The 20,602-nt window shown below is 40.0% G+C and overlaps 1 protein-coding gene across 1 annotated transcript in view; it reads right to left on the minus strand.

Moving 5' to 3' along the window:
- LOC149566162 (Metal-dependent phosphohydrolase) overlaps positions 1–20,602 on the minus strand; it is a 161,559-nt gene that overhangs the window by 102,592 nt on the left and 38,365 nt on the right. The window contains exon 3 of the mRNA XM_089819583.1: positions 17,382–17,419. Coding sequence (XP_089675709.1) covers positions 17,382–17,419 — 38 coding nt within the window. The remainder of the gene's footprint in view (positions 1–17,381; positions 17,420–20,602) is intronic.

The raw sequence follows: 20,602 nt of genomic DNA on the forward strand, positions 1-20,602 counted from the left end.
ATCGAACGCTCTTTTTCTTGGAGCCTTTTGAAGCTGGAACAAAGGACTTCTGCTAAGAAGACTGCTATGAATGAGACTTGACTTTATCCTTCTAAAAGGATTTAGCAGCAAAGGCCTACTCCGTAGAGGTAGAGTTGGTACTACTACCCAACTATTGTTTCCACCGATCTTGCTGAAGCAAAATTGTGCAAAGATCTGTGAACTTTAAATCAAGACCAATAGACATGATGTTGAGGGCCTCAATAAAATGCTCGTAGGACTTGGCAAAACTCTCAAGGGTTATGACAACAGTGTCTTCTTCCTCCATCTTGCATCCAATGGCATTGATTATAGGGAACTAAACAAGAAGACAATCAAGAACCGATACCCTATTCCGCGCATTGATGAGCTTATTGATGAATTGCACGGTGCCTGCTATTTCTCTAAGATTGATTTGAGATCCGGCTACCACCAAATACGGGTTAGAGAGGTGGATGTGGAGAAGACAGCTTTTAGATGCCACTATGGACATTTTGAGTTCTTAGTCATGCCCTTTGGGTTGACTAATGCCCCCGCCACTTTCCAGTCCTGTATGAATAGAGTATTCAGAGATCAGTTGAGGAAGTTTGTGTTGATTTTTTTTATGATATACTGATATACAGCCGTGCTTGGGAGGAACATTTGAAGCATATTGATGCAGTGCTCAACATTGTAGAGAGGGAGTCATTATATGCCAAGATGAGTAAATGCGAGTTTGGGATGACAGAGTTGCTCTATCTAGGGCATATTATTAGTGCAGGAAGTGTTCGGGTTGACCCAGACAAGATCAGGGCCATTCTGGATTGGCCATCGCCGAGGAACGCTTCGCAACTCAAGGGATTTCTTGGGCTTTGCGGGTTCTACCGCAGATTTGTGAAGGGATTTTCACAGATAGCAGCACCACTTACAGATTTGACACGGAGAGACAGTTTCAAGTGGTCAGAGAAGGCTCAGGATTGTTTTGATAGGTTCAAGGAGCTGATGAGTACATGCCCTGTTTTAGCCTTTCCAGATTTCACCAGGCCTTTTGAGCTGCAGTGTGATGCCTCAGGAGAGGGTGTAGGAGCTGTCCTCATGCAGGACAAACATCCCATCACATATGAGAGCAGGAAATTATGAGGTGTTGAGAGAACTTACAGCATCTATGACAAAGAAATGCTAGCAATCATGCACGCGCTAGCTAAGTTCAGGCAACACTTAGCAAGGAGCCGATTCACAGTAAAAACAGATCATAACAACTTGGAACATTTCCTTGGACAGAAGGATCTCAATGACAGGCAACAGAAATGGGTGAGTAAGTTACAGGCTTATGATTTTGACATAGTCTATGTCAAAGGGAAGAAAAATATCGTCGCAAACGCTTTATCCAGAAGGCCTCATTTGCTTGCTGTTGGGATAGTCATGGACGATTGGAGAGAGTTGATCATGGCAGAGTATGCCAAGGATAGTTGGGCATCTAGTGTTATTGAAGGAACTATTCAGGATAGTTGATACACTATTGTAAATGATTTGATCATCTACAAGGAAAAGATTTATTTAGTACCCAGGTCTGCTATGAAGCAGAAGATTTTGAGGGCATTTCATGATTCACCATTGGCAGGACGTCCCGGATTCTTTAAGACATATCGGCAGGTGAGAGAGCGCTTCACTTGGAAAGGACTCAAAACAGAGGTGCTTCAATTTGTTAGGGAGTGCCCAGTATGTCAGCAGAACAAACAGGAACATTCCTTTCCATGTGGTTTACTACAGCCCCTACCCATACCAAAGAAGAAGTGGGATAGCATTTCCATGGATTTCATTACAGGCCTCCCCAAGGTACAGGGTCGGGATTGTATTTTTGTTGTAGTAGACAGATTGACGAAATTTGCACATTTCTTTGCAATTTCGTCCACATATTCAGCAGTATAGACAGTAGAGCTATTCTTTCGAGAGGTATTTAGATTACATGGGATGCCACAGAACATAGTCAGCGACAGGGATAGTAGGTTTATGAGCCACTTTTGGCAGGAGTTGTTCAGGTTGTGTGGAACAGAGCTAACTCCGAGTACCAGTTACCACCCCCAAACTGATGGGCAGACAGAGATAGTGAATAAATGGGTTGAGGGGTACCTTTGAAACTACATTGCAGGAGAGCAGAAGGCTTGGGTGAAGTGGCTGCATCTAGGGGAGTACTGCTATAATACCTCTTCCCATATGTCTATTCAAATGTCCCCTTTCATGGCACTGTACGGGTATGATGCTCCTAATTTTCTGGATTTGTTATTTGGGGACAGTAGGGTGCCTAAGGCCAAGGATATATTGCAGGAGTGTCAGGACATTATGCGATCCTTGAAGGAAAATTTGCAAAGGGCACAAAATCAACAGAAGCAATATGCTGATCAGCACAGGGTTGAGAGATCTTTCGAGGTAGGAGACATGGTGTACCTCATGTTACAGCCGTATAGACAGTCCTCTCTCAAGAGGAATGGAGCAGAGAAATTGAAACCACGCTACTATGGACCATTCAAGGTAATCAGGAGAGTGGGTGAGGTAGCTTATGAGTTGGAGCTACCTGCAGACAGTAAAGTACATAACGTGTTCCATGTGTCACGCCTTAAGAAGGCATTGGGGCATAATGTGGTGCTTTCAGTAGTATTGCCACCTCTCGATAATGAGGGAAAACTTATCTTGATTCCTGAGGCTATACTTGACTCCAGGGAGAGGGTGCTTCGCAGGCGGACTATCAGGGAGTACCTAGTAAAGTGGAGGAACCTACCAGTTGAGGATGCGACATGGGAGGCAGAGGAGATTATTCAGCATCCTGAGTTGAGATTGCTTGGGGTCAAGCAATTTCAAGAGGGGCAGACTGTAATGTCCCCCACTTAGCCAGTTTGGAGGTATGTTGTCGTTAGCCCATTCTTGTATGGTCCTGAGGGCTAACCAGGACTTCAAAAGGGATCCTGAGGTTATTTGGCCTAGTCAAATTTAATTACAGGCCAAACAGAGTTCGTTTGTTGGGTTGTCAGGTAGACTTACTATTTTTAGTAAGCCAATAGGGGGATGCAGTGCCTTCAATTTTCAGTGACAGGATGAGATGCGTTTTGTTGGGCTCTTTCTAATGAGCTATTATATGTGGGATTTCGAGTTTATTTGGTATATTATTTTAACGTTTTAAGTTACAACGGTAAAGTGACTATTTAAATTAAATATTATAATGTTTCATAAAGTCACTTTATAAAAATCAAGAGTCCCCCTTTTGAGTACATACATGGGCTTTGTAAAAAGAAAAAAAGAAGTAATATTAAAAGTCATGTATTATCCCACATTGGCAAGACGGAAGCGTGGAGCAAGTGAGGAAGGGATTAAAAGAAAGAGGATAGCTCTCATTTATTCAAGCTTGGAAATATCAAAGAAATTGAGAAATTTTCTGGAGATTATGTCTCAATAGTTTGGAGGACGAAATCCCTTCACGCTGGAAATCTTGACGCCATTGAAATATATGGTCTTGAGATTCAACATAGCAGCAGTCCGAAAAAGCGGAACCGAAAAAGCAGGCTGAAAAAGTGGGTACGAAAAAAGCTGTCCGAAAAAAGCGGAACCGAAAAAGCAAGCTAAAAAAGCGGGTACGAAAAAGCAGGCCGAAAAAGCAGTTCGAAAAAAGCAAAGCAGAAGTGGTAGCATAGAAGGAAATTATTTCAGCCATCTACAACCAGGTTCTTTTGTTAGTATTGTTTTTTTAGGGTCTTATTAGCTTTCAGCTGTAGTGTGCATTATACCAGCATTATCATTTTGTAATCCATATAAATGCCAAAGTCTTGGCCATATTTCATGAGCATTGTAATTTTCATTGCAATTAAGAAGATAATAGTTGCTGGTGTCATTTAAGCAATTTAATATCATTATTTATCAGCTAGTTAGTTTGCATACCAACTGTTTGTAAAAATGCCAGTTGGCTGTAGGTGTTCATTTCTCATGCTTAGATCATATATATGCATTGAATATTGTCAAAATTACTAGCACACTCATGTTAGGTCATTGTGTAGTCCATTGTAGTCTTCTAGCACAAGATTTTCATTGATGCAAATTGTAAAAAAAGTCATTTGAAGCTAGCTGAAATACTATATCAGTCATACGTCCCTTGCATCTGAATTGGTTGATGAAATTCCTTGAGCTTTCATCAGCATTTTTTGAGGGCAGATTTGAGGAGGGTTATTACAACCAAAAATGGCACTAGCTATAAAAAGCCCCAAAAACAATGGCGGAAATGTGCAAAAAAATGGTGTTTTTGGGTGCGAATCTGGTGCTGAGAGTCTGAGAAACCCTAGACATCGCCCACAGAGCATAAAAATCCACAGAAATAGTGAAAATCTCGTCCAAAACTAAGGGTTTCAAATAGGCGCGGCTCCAACAAAAAAACAAAGGTGTTTTTGGTGTTTTCAATGCCAAAAATGTGCAGATCGTGGTAGGAAAAACACAACCCTTTGACGCCAAATTTTTATCAGAGAAAATAACATAATTTTTCCTAAAGCGATTTGCAGAAAAAAGGTCACAATTTGAAGAGGGTTATTGGCGCAATGTTTGCAGATAATGGCTAGAAAATACTAAGAAACCATAACCAGAAAAAATGGAAGCAGATGAAAATAATTTCAAAAATACTAGGCAGAAAATTTCGAGCACGAAATTATAAATATTTTTGAAAAAATTTAGAGTACTAGCTCTAATACCATACTACGAAATAATTGGTAAAAGAATGAACGATGTTTCCTTAGGAAATGATCGTAGAGAATAGACACATTCTATTCTAGCTAGTAGAAAACTAACAATTAACTAAAGGCTAACTAAATATTAGAAACATTCTAATATTTACAATAGATTACAAATAGATAACCATTAGATAATAATAGAAGCTATTAATCGTAATGCATAACAAAATTGTGTAATGTTTTTTATTGGAGAAAATCCAAAGACGCCACTCTTTCTATACTATCGTCTAATTTATAAGATGCGCATTCCGATAATTACGAAGAACATCAATGATTTGTCTTGAATGCTCTTGAGATTCTCTTTGGTTGATTCAAAATTCATCGACTTTAGAGAATCCATATTGTCTTGATTTCGGATTTTCTGTGATCCCTCCTTTATATGTATTAGGTTTACACCTAGCTCACTAATGCACCCAGGAAAAGCCTAACACGAGAGTGGAAGTAGAAGCGGTCAGAGCTAGATGCTAGTCCAGAAGTCTTGTAGATACCTCCCAGAAGTGCATCCTAGGCTCCCAGATGCATTTTATTTCATCCTCAACGCATCCAAAAGCCCAAGATGCACTTCCAAGAGGCATCCACATAGCTTCCAAGTGCTTCTATGGGCAAACACAAACCCAACATCAAATTTAATGTATTTTTGACATAAAAATTAACTTAAAAGTGAACTAGAATGCGTGCTTATTCACTTTTTTAATCTGTTTTTTGCCCCTTAACCCTTAAACAGCCCTAAAAGAGAGCATTTAATCATTTTCATCTCGTTTTATTTGCAACTAACCTCTTCTAATTTGATCTCTATTTTGGCACTTTAAGGGCAAGGTGATTAATTTCAAAGAGGATCGTTCGTGGGGTAAGAGAGCTTCCACAAAGGAGTAGTAAGCATCTAAAGTAAGCATTTGATCCCATTCTTGAGTCCTTTAATGAATTATTCTCTTTATTGTCTTTAATGAATTCAAAATTCATCAACTTTAGAGAATCCATATTGTCTTGATTTGGGACTTAGTGTAGTGTGATCCCTCCTTTATATGTATTAGGTTTACACCTAGATCACTAATGCACCCAAGAAAAGCCCAAACACGGGAATGGAAGTAAAAACGGTCAAAGCCAAATGCTAGTCCAAAAGCCTTGTGGATGCCTCCCAAAAATCATCCTAGGCTCCCAGATGCATTTTATTTCATCCCCAACGCATCCAAAAGCCCAAGATGCACTTCCAAGAGGCATCCACATAGCTTCTAAGTGCTTCTATAGGTAAACACAAACCCAACGTTAAATTTAATGTTTTTTTGACATAAAAATTAACTTAAAGTGAACTAGAATGTGTGCTTATTCACTTTTTAATCTGTTTTTTGCTCCTAAACCCTTAAACAGCCCTAAAAGAGACCATTTAATCATTTTCATCTCATTTTATTAGAACCTAACCTCTCTTCTCATTTGGTTTCTATTTTGGCACTTTGAAGGCAAGGTGATTATTTTTGAAGAGGATCATTCGTGGGGTGAGAGAGCTTCCACAAAGGAGTAGTAATCATCTAAAGTAAGCATTTGATCCCATTGTTGAGTCCTTTAATGAATTATTTTGAGATTTTGATAAATTTTTCATGTTTGGGAAGACAATTTTCAAGTTTTTTTCATTTTTTTAAAGAAATAAAGAAGCAAGTTTAGCCATCTATTTTAATATTTTTGTATCAATTTTTTGCACTTGTATGCTTGATGTTCAGAGCTTTTTTTTAGTTAAAATTTATATAATTTCTTATCATAGCAAGAAATTAGATTGCGTGCAAGAATGGGCCATTGAAAGTGGGAGGGCAAGGAGCCGATAGTTTCAAAATTGATGCAGGATCTCCTCTATGAAGACATATCGTAAGAATATCATAGGTTTCAGAAGGTGGCTCGTATTTTTGAAGTGTAATTATTGACAAAGCAACAAAGGCAAACCATTTAATAGCTCATATTCCTAGGTCAAACTTCATCTATGGGCCCTACTAGCCAAGGTATGGGAATGCTAAGATGGGAAGGGGAATGTTAGGCTCTGCAATTGGTTTTTTCGGACGTCTCTATCCGGTCTCATCCTATTTATGGTATCCAAATAACTAGGAAGTCGCAGAGTGCACATGCCTGACATTATCTCGCTCTTAGCCACCTTGGAGAAATCAAACAATGTGAGATCAATTTTATCTTTCACAGAATTTATGCGCTCTTCGTATTGTTTGATCATGATCTCCATATCGAAACCTCCTTCTTTAAGAGGAGTGGAAAAGGTTGAGTCGATGGACTAGAAGTCCCTATTTACATTTTCAAGCAATGTTTTGAATTCTTTTTCACATGACTAAATCCTGGAAATAGCAAAACTGTAATTAGATACCCTCCAGGCTATGTTCTTTCTTAAAACTTGAATCTACCCCACATCCACGTGCTGCAGCAGGTTTTCCTTTAGAAACTTTTCTAGCCTGTAATCTTCTACCTCTACCAATTGAGTTACCATAGCTGAGAATTTTTTGACTTCACCCTTCCAAACTGCTAACTAAATACGGGATTCATCAAGTGCAGCCCTGGCTAGACAAACAATTTCATGCAGATTTCACATGGGTTTAGCAACCTGATTTGTTACTAGGCCAATCCAACTTAACACAGATGTCATCATCATCTTTCCCTTCTTTAAGTCACCTAGCAATTGTTGGTTTTCAGGGGCACTAGAGTCAAAGGCAAGCCGCAGTTGGTCACCAAGACCCAAACTCTAACCTTTCAGTGAATTTATGTATTCGGCCATTGCATTTATCTCAACTTTCAGTTTCTTCTTTTCAATCCCGTCTTTTGGTGACTATAGCACAATTTCTTTAGTGGATGCTTCCACCTAGTGTTCCTTTGTTTCACGGTTCATCACCCCCAAATATGTGCGTGTGATTTCAAAATTGTTTAGATCCAATTCATTAGTTCCCTCTTTTTGATTGTAGGTGGCCACTTCAGTTGTAGTCCTCCCCATTGCACTATCAAAAGTTATTCTAGCTATGCTTTTATTCCTTTTAGGCTTTGGGGTCTTGTTGGTATATTTGCTCACAATGTGGTCAATAGGAAAAGAAACAAGAACTAAACTCCTCTTCCTATTTATTGAAGCTATGAGCCAGTTAATAGTAGCATCCTTTTGCGATTCAGTACCTTTTTTAGGGGTGTTTACGACTTGTATCCTCAGAGGAGATGAAGCCACTATCATTTGGACTTTTTGGTTGTTGTCGATAAGTTCACCACCTAGGTCTTTATTTGGTTTGCTGTCTACCTAGATTGCCTGGTGAAGTTCTACAGGTATTGACATCTTGGCTTTCTTTCTAGAACGGGCTTTCTGTACAAGAGGCGGATTATGGATCTTCTTCTTAGAAATCCTTGGCGACCTTCTACTACCTATAATTTTAAGATCAACATTAGAAACAGGGTCAATTTGGTCACTAGTATGTGTGTCCTTTTTCATTTTCAACCAAGACTTCATCTTTTCAATCACTTTTGATGTTCTTTCAAGAAAATTATCCTCTTCTTTAGAGTTCCAATCTATAGCAACCGTGTTAGAAATTATGCATTAAATTTCTTGGGGGACTGGGGTATCAGCTCTGTCTTCTTCTATGTCTATGATATCTATACCTAGTTTCAATTGAAATGGGTGGACTCGTGCAATAGTGAACCTTGATGATTCTTTTCTTCTCACCTCCAACTCATCTACACAATCCTCCCAAAAACCTTCCACATTAGGGACATGTACAATTAATTCCACCTAGTCTAGAAATTGTGAGCCTTTTAACACAATTTGAATATAAAAATACATACACTCTTCAAAGACGGAGACGTTGGGAGACCCACAAATTCTATGGAGTAGAACCATTATGTCCTAGACCTACTCAGTCCAGCTCTTTACTACGGTGTTCCTATAGACATTTGCTTGCTCTAAAAATCTAGCCGCAGACAATGCAGGAGTCAGTTGAGCAAATTGCTGCTCCTCCAGGTGAAATAATCTGGATACGGTTTCTCTATTGACACTCAACAACACGCTTCCATCTTTCTTCAATATATTCCCCCAAGACACATTATACATATGAATGCACTCTTGAATTAGCTCCAAACAAGGGTAGACTATTGGGAAAGTGGAGGCCATGAGGTGGTTAGTATTCAACACTTTAGTGGAAAAAGGTTTTGCAAGTCTTTCACACAATCTCTCTACAATACCCCCAAAATCAACTCCTAATAGGTCTATATCGGGCACTCTAGGTGATTTACATTGCAAACTACGAGTATTCCCGAACAAGTGCAGTGTAGACTTCATGATTTAGGAACTTTACTTATATTTTAAAACAAAGAAACAACCACAATTATGCTTCGCTTAACAGGTGGGAGAAAAATAACCAAACAACAGAAGGCTATCTGAAAAGTGACAACCGTTACAAATATGGAAGAAGGCTTGCTCTCTCCGATTTTCCTACAAATGATTATTTCGGACAAGAGAAGAAATTTTATGCTTTTTTTTTTTAGATAAAGCCTTCTTCATATACATCTTGAAAATAGGGACTAGTCATTAATTATGTGAAGGACAGAATTAATTTCTGCATGCCGCGAGGGTGTTTTACCGCATAGATTAATTGATTAACGCACATAGACAATGAACAAGAACAGCAACAGTAGTACTCCTTTATTCGCATATGCCAACAGATTACATACAGAGCATAAGATCAGATCCCATGATTTACAATGTACCCAAACAGGGTATAAATACTTTCCGCCAAACCTTCCCGAAGGGGTCCGTCGGCTACATAACAATACTGCCCGTCGGCTACAAAATCTTTACCAATAACATGAACCTGTCGGCCCATTGACTACAAAATCTTTACCAACGACAACACCCTATCGGCTATAGTTTCTACTAACGACATCATCCTCCCCAAAAAAAAAAGTCGTCTCCGAACAACAAATACAAAATATTCGAGACACATTAACAAAACGGAATACATTAACTAACTAACTACAACAAGATGGATCTATTTTTGTCACATCTCTTTCACATTCGTTCTGTGCCTGCACCAAACTGGTCTCCAACCCACGATGCATCTATAGCCTCTACAAACACAATACTATCTCCTTTAGTCAAGCTGACCTTGATAGCCACCTGTGCTGCCAACTCTAGGTACACTAAGCCAAGTGTCGCTGTACTACCCTCAACTAGATGATCAACTCCTCCCGAGCTCTCTATACATCCACCAAGACAGCCTCACATCCAACACCTACTCCAAGTGCCTTTGGTACACAGACACTCCATGCCTGCAGCAGCTCCAGGTCTCATCAACTGGTCAAATTTCCCATGACTGATAATCGCAGCGACTAGGGATCTAAGGGCCAACGCCCCCAGCAGGGTCGAGGGGTAGCGCCCCCGCGAGGTCCTGGGGCAATGCCCCAATTGCACTCCTTGTCGCAATACAGGGTGGGGTCGATGGGCAGCACCCCTTGCCACCAAGACCAAATTAGCACTCTGAAACCCACACAAAATTGCATGGAACACACCATTTCTGTGATTTTCTTCTAATCCCATACTCTTTCTGGCAACCTCTATTGTTTTCCCTTCCTTTTGGCACTTGCGTTACTCATTCCGAACTGCTTCAATCTATCGTCGTCTTTTTTTTTTTTTTTTTTTTTTTTTTTGGTGAAAGCCTCCTAACACCCTTCTTTTGCATCCACCAGTGTACTGAATGGCTCCCTTCCTACATTGAAGATGTTCCCACTTCTCCGACATATGGCTTTCCTTTTTTTCATAAAAGTTTCTGTCACTTTATTTCCTTTCCGATTCTCTTTTAATATGCATGGGGTCGCCGAAGTCACCAACACCTCTTTTAGCTATAGCCAACTGGTGGAACAAATGTATATACTCGTGCGCAAGGAGGAAGTGAAGTCTGTGGGGAATAAGAAGGCCCGCACAAAACTGTGTCCTTGGAAGACAAGAGAAACACCATCCGCTGAAGGCGTCTGCAGGGAATAGTAATAACGCCGCGTGAGAGGAGTGACAATCCGCGAAGGAGGGGGAAGGCCCACGAAGTCACAGCCTGCGGCAGGAGGTTAAGTAGCTAAGACTCCCCGCGAAAACACACTCGCGAAACCAGAGCTGTGCATGGAGAATATACTGCCAGTAGTCGGAAGCATCAACCGCGTGATCGCGTGAGAATAGAAACCATCCGCGGGACAAAGGATATTTGTGGATGAAAAGACGTCTGCGGGACGTAACAATACTCCACGAACACAAGCGGCAATATAACAATGTCCACAAGCCGCAGAAGGATAGGTTGCTGCGGGGATAAAGACACCCACGGGAAAGGGGGGTCTGTAGAACCACCTGCGGAAAGTTGTCCTCGGGACAGGGGTCCGTGGGACAACATGCCCGCGGAGCAACAGTCCGCGGGTTGTCCGCGAAACTCTTCTGCTCCCTTCCACTTTCTTTTTTTCTTTTTTTCTTTTTTCTTTTTTTTCTTTTTTCTTTTTTTTCGTTTTTTTCTTTTCTTCTTTTTTTTTTCAATAAATAAAATACAACACCTCAATTTTGCCTCCAGACCTCGCCATTCTACAACGAGGGAGTCGTTCGGACTTGGCCATTTTGGGATGACGACGAAGTCTTCCTAGCATGGTACATCTTCAACTTCGACCCGTTGACTGCTTGAGGCACTTCTTGCCCGTCCAAGGTCCACAATTGTATTGCTCCATTGTCGCCCACCTCCCGATCTAATACGGTCCCACCCATTTGGCCTTAAGCTTCCCTGGCTTGATTTCGTTTCGTCCGCTATACTTCAACTTCTTCTACCATCTCTTTTGCCTGTTTTGTGTAACTTTCATGGCCCATTGTGCTTGCAGTCGTTGCCCATCTAGTGTATTTCCTTGCTGTCGACACCCTTTTACTAATTTCATGGTGCGGTGTAACCTTTTCTTTCTACGCGGTCCGTTCACCCTGTGCTGGACGGTGGAATTTTCCCTTTTTCTGGGTTCGGACTGTATGTTCTTCCCCTCAACTTCATCCATAACCGCCTTTCCTTCTTCCACTTCTCTGTACTCCTTCGGACATTCATTGTCCTCTTTTTTCTCACCTTCATCGACCCTTAACATATTACAACTAGGAAACAGTTCGTAGTCTTCTATCTGCCAGTGAAAAAGGCCATTCACTGAGTCTAGGTCGTCGTCATTCAATCCTCCTTCTAGTCTCAATACTCCTCCTTCGTCCGATTCCATTCTCCTATTTCCTTCGTCGTCACTTTCGCCTTCACCTTCCGAATCTAACGATGTTGCCTCCTCACCTACCATTTGTGTGTGCAAGTCAATTATGAATCTTTTGCCTCCACGCTCCATTGATAGGTTATTTCGTTTCCAATCATGTTTTACTTTTGCTTGCACCAACCAATTCCGTCCCAGAATAGCATCATATCCTTTTCTTTTCAATGGAATGACCACGAAGTCCAATAAAAATGGTTGCGTTCCAATAGTTACCAGTTGCACCCTCAAGGTTCCCAACAGTTTGATCCCGTGCTTGTCTGCCGTGAGCAACTGGAATGTAGGTGGCCACAACGTCGGCTTTCCCAACTTCTTCTAGGTATCCTCCGGTAACACATTCACGCCGGACCCTCTATCGACAATTGTGTCTGTCAGAACATTTCCCAAAATCCCCATCTCAAGGACCGCCAAATGCCTTCCTGTTGTGAGTGCCAAAAGCATCGGTTCTGTTGTCGTCGTTCCACTACTGTCCCTTCCTGTTTCCTCCGTTACTTTCCGAAGCGGTGTAGAATTCAGAATGGTCGTCCGTAACTGGGGCATTGTGAGAAAGTCACTTAATTTGATCGGGACTTCCATTTGCATCACCTGATTTATTATGTTTTGCTCGGCACAGTTCCTTGTTGAGGTGTCGATGGTGTCCTTCAATTGAGAATTCTCCGCCCGTGATGCCTTTTCAATTTCTGCCCGCGCTTCCCCCAATTTCCTCTTTTCTTCTGCCGAGTCCGGGTACACCTTTGCTTGCCTCCATGTAATTGCCAGAACCTCCTCTTCATCTGTTGCGACAGTGATCAAATTTACTCCGGATTTTGGGCACTTGGCATCTTCATGGTCGCCAGGTCCGCACCATTTGCATAATAATTTCGGTGTGTTTGTCGTTGTACAATCCCGCACAAAATGACCCCACAAATTACATGCTCAGCATTGAACAATCGGTCGTCTATTTGCATCATACTGGATTCGAATTCAGTTGCCATTGTTATTGTTATTGTTTGCATTGTTATTGTTGTTCTGCCCTCTGCTATTATTCCTGTACCCACCCAAAGTGGCACCATCAATTTTTGCATTTTCGTTCCCTCCTGACGTGGAAGCTGCCTGTGCTAGAAACACCTGTTGAGGTCCTCTGGTTTTCATGTTGAAGGGACATTCTTTTATGGAATGTCTCATGATCTAACAAATCTCGCAAAATTGGTTCTTTGGACAGGACCCTTTAGTATGACCTTCCATCTTACATTCCATGCACCACAGCTCGCTTCTCTTTGTCTCCTTCTGCATGTTTTTAAATTCCTTCATCATACAGATCATGTCCTTCTATAGGGCGCGGACCTTCTTGCTATTGTTTTCATCATCACTGCTATCCTCTCCTGAGGACGTGTCGTCATCTAAGTCGGGGGAACTATTCTTCTTCTTCTTTTTCGTCCTCTGCTCACTTTCCAAGTTCATTACTCTATTGTATGCTTCTGTGTGTGACGACGACGGCACAATTTTCATCTTCTTCTGCAACTTCGAGCGTAGGCCTTCCACGAACCATCTTTTCTGCAATCCGTCTGCTGGCTTATTTTCCATTTTACTTATCAAATCTTTTAATTTCCTAGTGTAGACGCGGACAGTTTCATTCTTCCCTTGCTTCGTATTGTATATCTCTGCTACAATTTCGTTGTCATCACAAAGTAGTTGAAATTTCGCCGTAAACTCCTTGAGGTCATCCCAACCGGTTAATTTCTATGGATCTGCATTGGCAAAGCAATCAATTGCGACACTCCGTAGGGTTGCCGAAAACTGTCGAACCCATTCATTTGTATCAGTTATGCCATTCGCCCTCCAGATCGTTTCGCATGTTTTACAGTGTCGAATGGGGTTGGTCGTACCATCGCCATCAAACTTCGACAGCTTTTCTTCGGGTCCCGCCATCACGACTGGATTTTGTGCACGGGCGTTGTTCGATCCTACAACACTAGCACTGTTCACTCTCACACCAGCGGTCTGCACTCCCACACCGGCAGTTTGTTCTCCCACACCGGCAGTCTGTTCTCCCACACTGGCAGTCTACACTCCCACACCAACGGTCTGTTCTCCCACACCGGCAATCTGCTCTCCCACACCGGCAGTCTCAACAGCTGCAAACTTTGGTGAAGAAGGATCTTCTGAAGTTGTCCCTTTCGGAAGTGTATCCCGGACGAAGAGTTTCACTCCACGCTCTTGCTCCCTTGGCACTCCGAGCCGTGCGAGTCGATTCTCTTCCGTCTAGACTCTCTTCCCTCAACGAATACAAATTCAAAAACTCCTCCCTTGCTTCCTCCACCAATTCCATCCGCTGTCAAGTCTCCTCCAACAATTCTTCCGCACTTCTTTGTCCGTTGGTAATCTTCTGGAACCTCCTTCTGCATTCGGCTTGCTGTGCCAAAATTAAATTTTCTTGTGCAGTACATATGCCATCTTTCTCCTTTATCTTATTTTGATCTTTGTTAAGCTAATTTGGCATTAATCTTCATTCCTCCCACCTTCTAGGTTCATGGGGCAACGGCGCCAAATGTTTTACTGCATAGATTAATTGATTAACGCACACAGACAATGAACAAGAACAGCGACAGCAGTACTCCTTTATTCGCATATGCCAACAAATTACATACAGAGCATAAGATCAGATCCCATGATTACATTGTACCCAGACGAGGTATGAATACTTTCCGCCGAACCTTCCCGAAGGGGTCCGTCGGCTACATAACAATACTGCCCGTCGGCTACAAAATCTTTACCAATAACATGAACCCGTCGGCCCATCGGCTACAAAATCTTTACCAACAACAACACCCTGTCGGCTACAGTTTCTACCGACGACAGAGGGTAGGGTGACGGGACAAATTAGCGACTAACATTAAACAGGAAACAAGTAATTCAAATGATTACTACCTTTTGCATGTGCCAAATCCTTATTTCTGCACCCCCAAATCAAGGTTTTGGCGTGATCATTTCTGATGACCTTACTTCAACCATGAATTACTTGCACTTACCCTAAATCATGACATCACCCACGACCACGTCAGATTTGATGAGGCATCCAACTGTTGCATGTTCTTCACACATGTATCCATGACATGTTGATTGGGCCCACCAAGAAACATTGTCCTTGAGAACCAGACTAAGTGTTGAACTTGTGAACTATTTCAATTGGTACAAAGGGTTCAAGGCAGCTACGTGCTATTTGAACTTGGTACAAAGAGCACAAAAGGTTCAAGGAGTACAAGAAATTTACATTTTATACCAAGAAACTTTCGAACTTTTTGTAAGATGGTTTCGGGATAATCACTCCTGATGAAGGCTTTCTAAGGGAATGACTTGGTCAACAATAGGCTTGAAGGAAAATAATATGGATAGCATGAGGTTCACCGACGATTGATGATTAACAAGACAAGACCAAGGGGAAGGCAGAACCAACGGTTCAAAAGTAAACAATGAAAGCAAGAGTGAACCGAAAAGAAAATTGGCGACTCTGAAAAATCTCGAACTAACACCATTGTGGGTAGCATGATCCATTAAAAAATATTTTTTGAATTTGAAAGGAAAAAAATTGTCATCTATTAGTTTCATCAAACATTTGTTTCTCACCTTGAAAGAAATCTTCATACGTAGACCTTTGGGCAAATCAGTTTCAACTACAAACATGCACATGTGGAGGTTGCATAATTTATTGCTTCTTTTTGAGGTGCAATAATACTTGTGTAAGCCAATAACAATGGCCCACACACTCTCTAGTTCCCAAAATTGTATAGAGGTACAAGCTAAACACACCCAAACATGTACAGTTGAAAAATCCTAAGATCTAAGATCAAGCAATGGGAAACAAAGTTTCAAGTATAAGAAATCTTCATTGAAAGCCATGAGCCATTTTCCAAAACCATCTTTTTCTTGTCCTCGAGGGAATTGAAGTCAAGAATGAAAAACCCCAATTTGAAGATAAAGAGCATCTTGGCAAAGGACTGAATGCACAACTTCGGCTATGTTTCCAATGACCAGAGAATGGAGATTGCATAATTTACTAATTTCAGCTATGTTTTCACTAACCTACAAATAAGGGTATGATTTTGTAGGAATTCTTCCTTGTCACCAATCACACCTAAAAACTAACCAAAGAAACATGATTCAATCACTATAAAAAGAAGGGGATTGTGTTAATGTGCAGTTTTACCAGCTGAAGAACAAACAGGAGATATCAATAAAAATGTTCAAGTGCCTATGATTGCCTACCCAACCAAAAATCCTCAAATGTCCTCATCTAGCGCCTCACAAACCCATGCATGTCATGAGCAAGCAAAGAAATCACTTTGAAATCACAAGGATGTCTCTTGGGCCTTTCGATACCTCACAATCTGCGGCCAAATGTTTTCCATTCCTTGACTTCTAATTCTTGCACATTGTTTAACACTAGCTCAACTTGAACTTCATCTCCTTTGACATCTTTCTTCCCCTTCACCAATGCGCAGAAATACCCTATTCTTATGGCAATTTCGCATTGTTAATATCTATCCATATCCACACTTAATATATAGAAGAAATACTAATAAACCCTAGCACAAATTTGTTTACTACTATACAATTATATTTACCCATTCAAAAACAAGCACAACCATTGTACACAAATACAAGTCAAGTTTTATTATTTGCTACCTTCTCATGCAATGCAAGAACTGGTGATGTCTTTCATTGTCCCATCACACCTTTTCATGACTATTGATACCCAAGTTTAATGGAAACAATCAAGTAGCTTCCTATATAGTTGTTTCGTGGAGTTTTTTAGGGTTAGGTAGGGATTTTAGGGTGTAAAAATTTCATAGTGGCCTTCTGCCAATTTAAACACATTATTTGCCATAAAGTCGATGAATTTTGGATCAATGAATAATTCACGAGTTGGGATATTTCAAGACAAGAAGTTGTCGGCCATGTCGATTGCTGTTGATTAACCAAGCTTTTTGCCTCTTTGGGAGGGGAGAAGTAAGAAAATATGGGAATACTGAAGTAATAGAATGGCAAGAGAGTAACTTAAGGAGAAAAATGGCAGGAGTTATGTGGGAGAGCGTAGAGATAAACATGGAAAGGTGGGATACATGTGTTCCATACCAACATATTGTTAAAAGGAGATATTTTGAAGTTTGAAGTAATCATGTACTTTCTCTAATGAAATGAGGACCTTGTAAGTTGTAGAGATTGATCATCAACTTTCAGCTAGACAAATAGCTGCAAGCTTTTATTTGTTAATACCAAAAGCATTTAGTGGAAAATTCAAAAACTAAACCAAATTTTTTAGGCATAAAAAATCCACTACCACAAAGATTTAGAAATGCTTTTGAAAACTACCTTCAGCAATATCATGGACAATTGCCATCTTTACACACCTACAAACAAATGAAAATTGCATGTCAAAATCCTGCGGATGAGTAACAATGATCTTTGTAATGAAATAAAAGTCAAAAATTAATAAATAAAAAGCTTATGGTGCTAAATGCCATTTTGTGTAGTTCCTTAACTCTTTACATCTGGTAAATTGGAATGTGATTTAAAACCATCACTCACAGGAGTACACAATGGGGACATTTTGCAACAAACCAATGAATACATATGAAAGAGATAAGCTCTCTTGTGTGACAATAATTGAAGCATGGTCTTGAAATCTTGAAAGAGTAAATAAAACAGTTGCATTGTGCAGGCAAATGAAATTGAAATTAGACTACAATTTGCAAATCTACATCAGATATACCTATTGGCAGCAGCAAGCATGTTCATCTAACGTATGCATGCCAAAACCCACCCATGTGTATAAAATAGTTGATCCCTCAATAATAGAGAGATCTTAAAGAACTCGAGAATGTATTAGCAAAAAAAAAACATAAATGAAATTGGCCACATGAAGTGTTAATTAAATTGGTACATGGGGAATAAATTCAAATATAATATCTTTGGAAAGTTACGGTCATAAGAAAATAGGTAAAGACTAAACAGCCATCATGCACTACTAGGAGCTTCAAATCTGAATTACTTTTATAGGTGTATTCATAAAATCAAAAATCATGTGTGTTGTGTTGTAAACACATGCCCCGTTGCAAATGGGGACCTCCATTTTTTGTTTAGCATAATCTGCTAACTTGTTTAGAGTAGTCTCAGTTTGGTAGCATTTTTCAATAATAGAGAGATCTTACAGTACTTCAGAATATATTAGCAAAAAACAAATTCATAAATGTAATTGGCCACATCAAGTGTTAATTAAATTGGTACATTGGAAATAAATTCTAATATAATATATTTGGAAAGTTAAGGTCGTAAGAAAATAGATAAAGACTAAACAGCCATTGTGCACCACTAGGAACTTCAAATGTGACTTACTTTTACAGGTGCTATCATAAATTCATAAAATCATGTGTGCTGTGTTGTAAACACACACACTCAGTTGCAAATGGGGACCTCCACTTTTTGCTCAGCATAGTCTCCTAGCTTGTTTAGAGTGGCCTCAGTTGGGTAGCATTTTTCAAATCAAAAGCTTGAGAGTGGATAAGTGTGAAAAGTTGGGTTTAAGAGAAAAATGTTTGGAAGCTTGAGGTTTAGAATGAAGAAATTCCTTGAAATGAAAATGAAAATCCTTGTAAAATACGTAACTTAAAAATGGCAAAGCAAAAACCCTCGAGAGAATAAGAATCCACAAGGCAAGATCAAAGTAAAATCCTTGATTAAGTTTGGCAATTTTGAGTTTGAGGGATAAATCTTTAGTGAATTACAAAATCCTAAGTTGACGTTTGAAAATCCTTAGATAAAATGGGAAATTCCATTTACGAAAGACGAAAAATCTATACATGGTTTCAGGTTGTGGTCAAGTTTCTTTGCAAGATCCTTATGGGATTTGTGCGGAGATTTTTCCTCACTCATCAAATCTTGCCCATCAATAATGGGAAATCCTCAAACATATGGAAATTCTACCCAATCCTCGTGAAGTATGAAAAGAGTTACTCAGACTTTCTGTAGATTTGTCCTTGGGAAATTTCGAAATGGGCCCAGCTACTAGTGAAATTTCGAAGTCAACTTCAAAAGAATTTACAAGCTAGGTCAGACATGCGATCTGACTTGGAACAAATTTCCAATAGCATTATGAAATCCGATTTGAATAAAGAATGAAAAATCTTGAAATAGGGGTTGAAATTTGGATTTGTAGGTGAGATTCCAACCATGTTTGATTTGTTATCAAGCTCTTAACAAACATTGAAAAAAGATTGAGTCAACAATGAATTTTGATCTGCCTTTGTAAGAGGAATCCAAACATGGAAAAAAATTGAGTTTTCATGACGAGGTGTCTAATACTCGACAGATTTTTTATATTGACCTAAATATGGATTTCCAAGAGAGGTTGGAATACCAATCTCCGATTCCAAACTCCCTTGGAACAAAATTCCAACAGGGGTCTGGTTTCCAACATCCCTTGGAATAAATTTCTAAGCAACCTCCAATTTCAGCGCAGCATGAAATGTAATACCCAAAATACAAAGTGGAGATTGCCGAGTAATAGGAGGAAAATCCAAATTCAAAGAGGATATCCAATCCGAATTGAGAAGCCTGCAAATACAATTTCAAGACTTAAGATGAAAAATCCAAACCTTTGAAATGAAAAATCTAAGTGAAATGTGAAATCGCGTGATGATCATGATGGAGAACAACGTGAGATCTAATACCCAAAATACAAAGCGGAGATTGATGAGTAATGGGAGGAAAATCTAAATGCAAAGACGGGATTTGATCCAAATTGAGAAGCCTGAAATACAGTTTCAAGACTTGAGATGAAAAATCCAAACTTTGGAAATGAAAAATCTGAGTGAATGTGAAATCACATGGTGATCAAGATGAAGAACAATGTGAAGTATAGGCGATCAAATGGATAGATTTAGAGCTAACCATGATATACTAGCCATGTTCATTGCCATTTCTTTGCAGTTTGAAAAAGACGAGGCAAGAGTAGAGCAGCTGTGTAGGAGTATCTTTTAAAAATAAATTATGTTAGGCCTAGGCAGGGCTTTGGTGAATATAGATGCAGATCTCACAATGCCTTTACCTAGGAATTATGACCTTGTCGATAAGCAATTTCTGCATTACCTTATTATCTTCAGAGAGGATTGGGGTGCGTTTGAGAAAGAAAGCCAGCGATGGCTCATAACTTGGATTTTCTGATGTCTCTGCTGCATGTCAAGCGTCCCAGATCCAGCATTGGTTCCAAAAGTATCTGCATGAGGATTTGTTGGAGACTAGAAACGAGATCATCAAAATAGCCAATGTGACCTATGCATTTGGAGAAGTTTCATCGAGCAAGAACAAGGGCAAAGGAAAGGAGCAGGATTGCAAAGGAAAAAAGATAAAGATGGACAATCAGGTTGGGTATAGTCTTTATATATTACTATCCTATGCATGCACTTCCTTGGTATAGTGTTTTTTGGTTTAAGCTTGAACCTAGGACTAGCTATGAAATGGTTTAGTCTGAGGCTTGGTTAAGGAATTTGGCCAGAGAAGTATACTGTTATCTGCAAGTCTCATTTTGGCTGTAG

The sequence above is a fragment of the Cupressus sempervirens genome, chromosome 3, assembly GCF_028749045.1.
Source record: "Cupressus sempervirens isolate cs-2001-9-10 chromosome 3, ASM2874904v1, whole genome shotgun sequence".
NCBI lineage: Eukaryota > Viridiplantae > Streptophyta > Pinopsida > Cupressales > Cupressaceae > Cupressus > Cupressus sempervirens.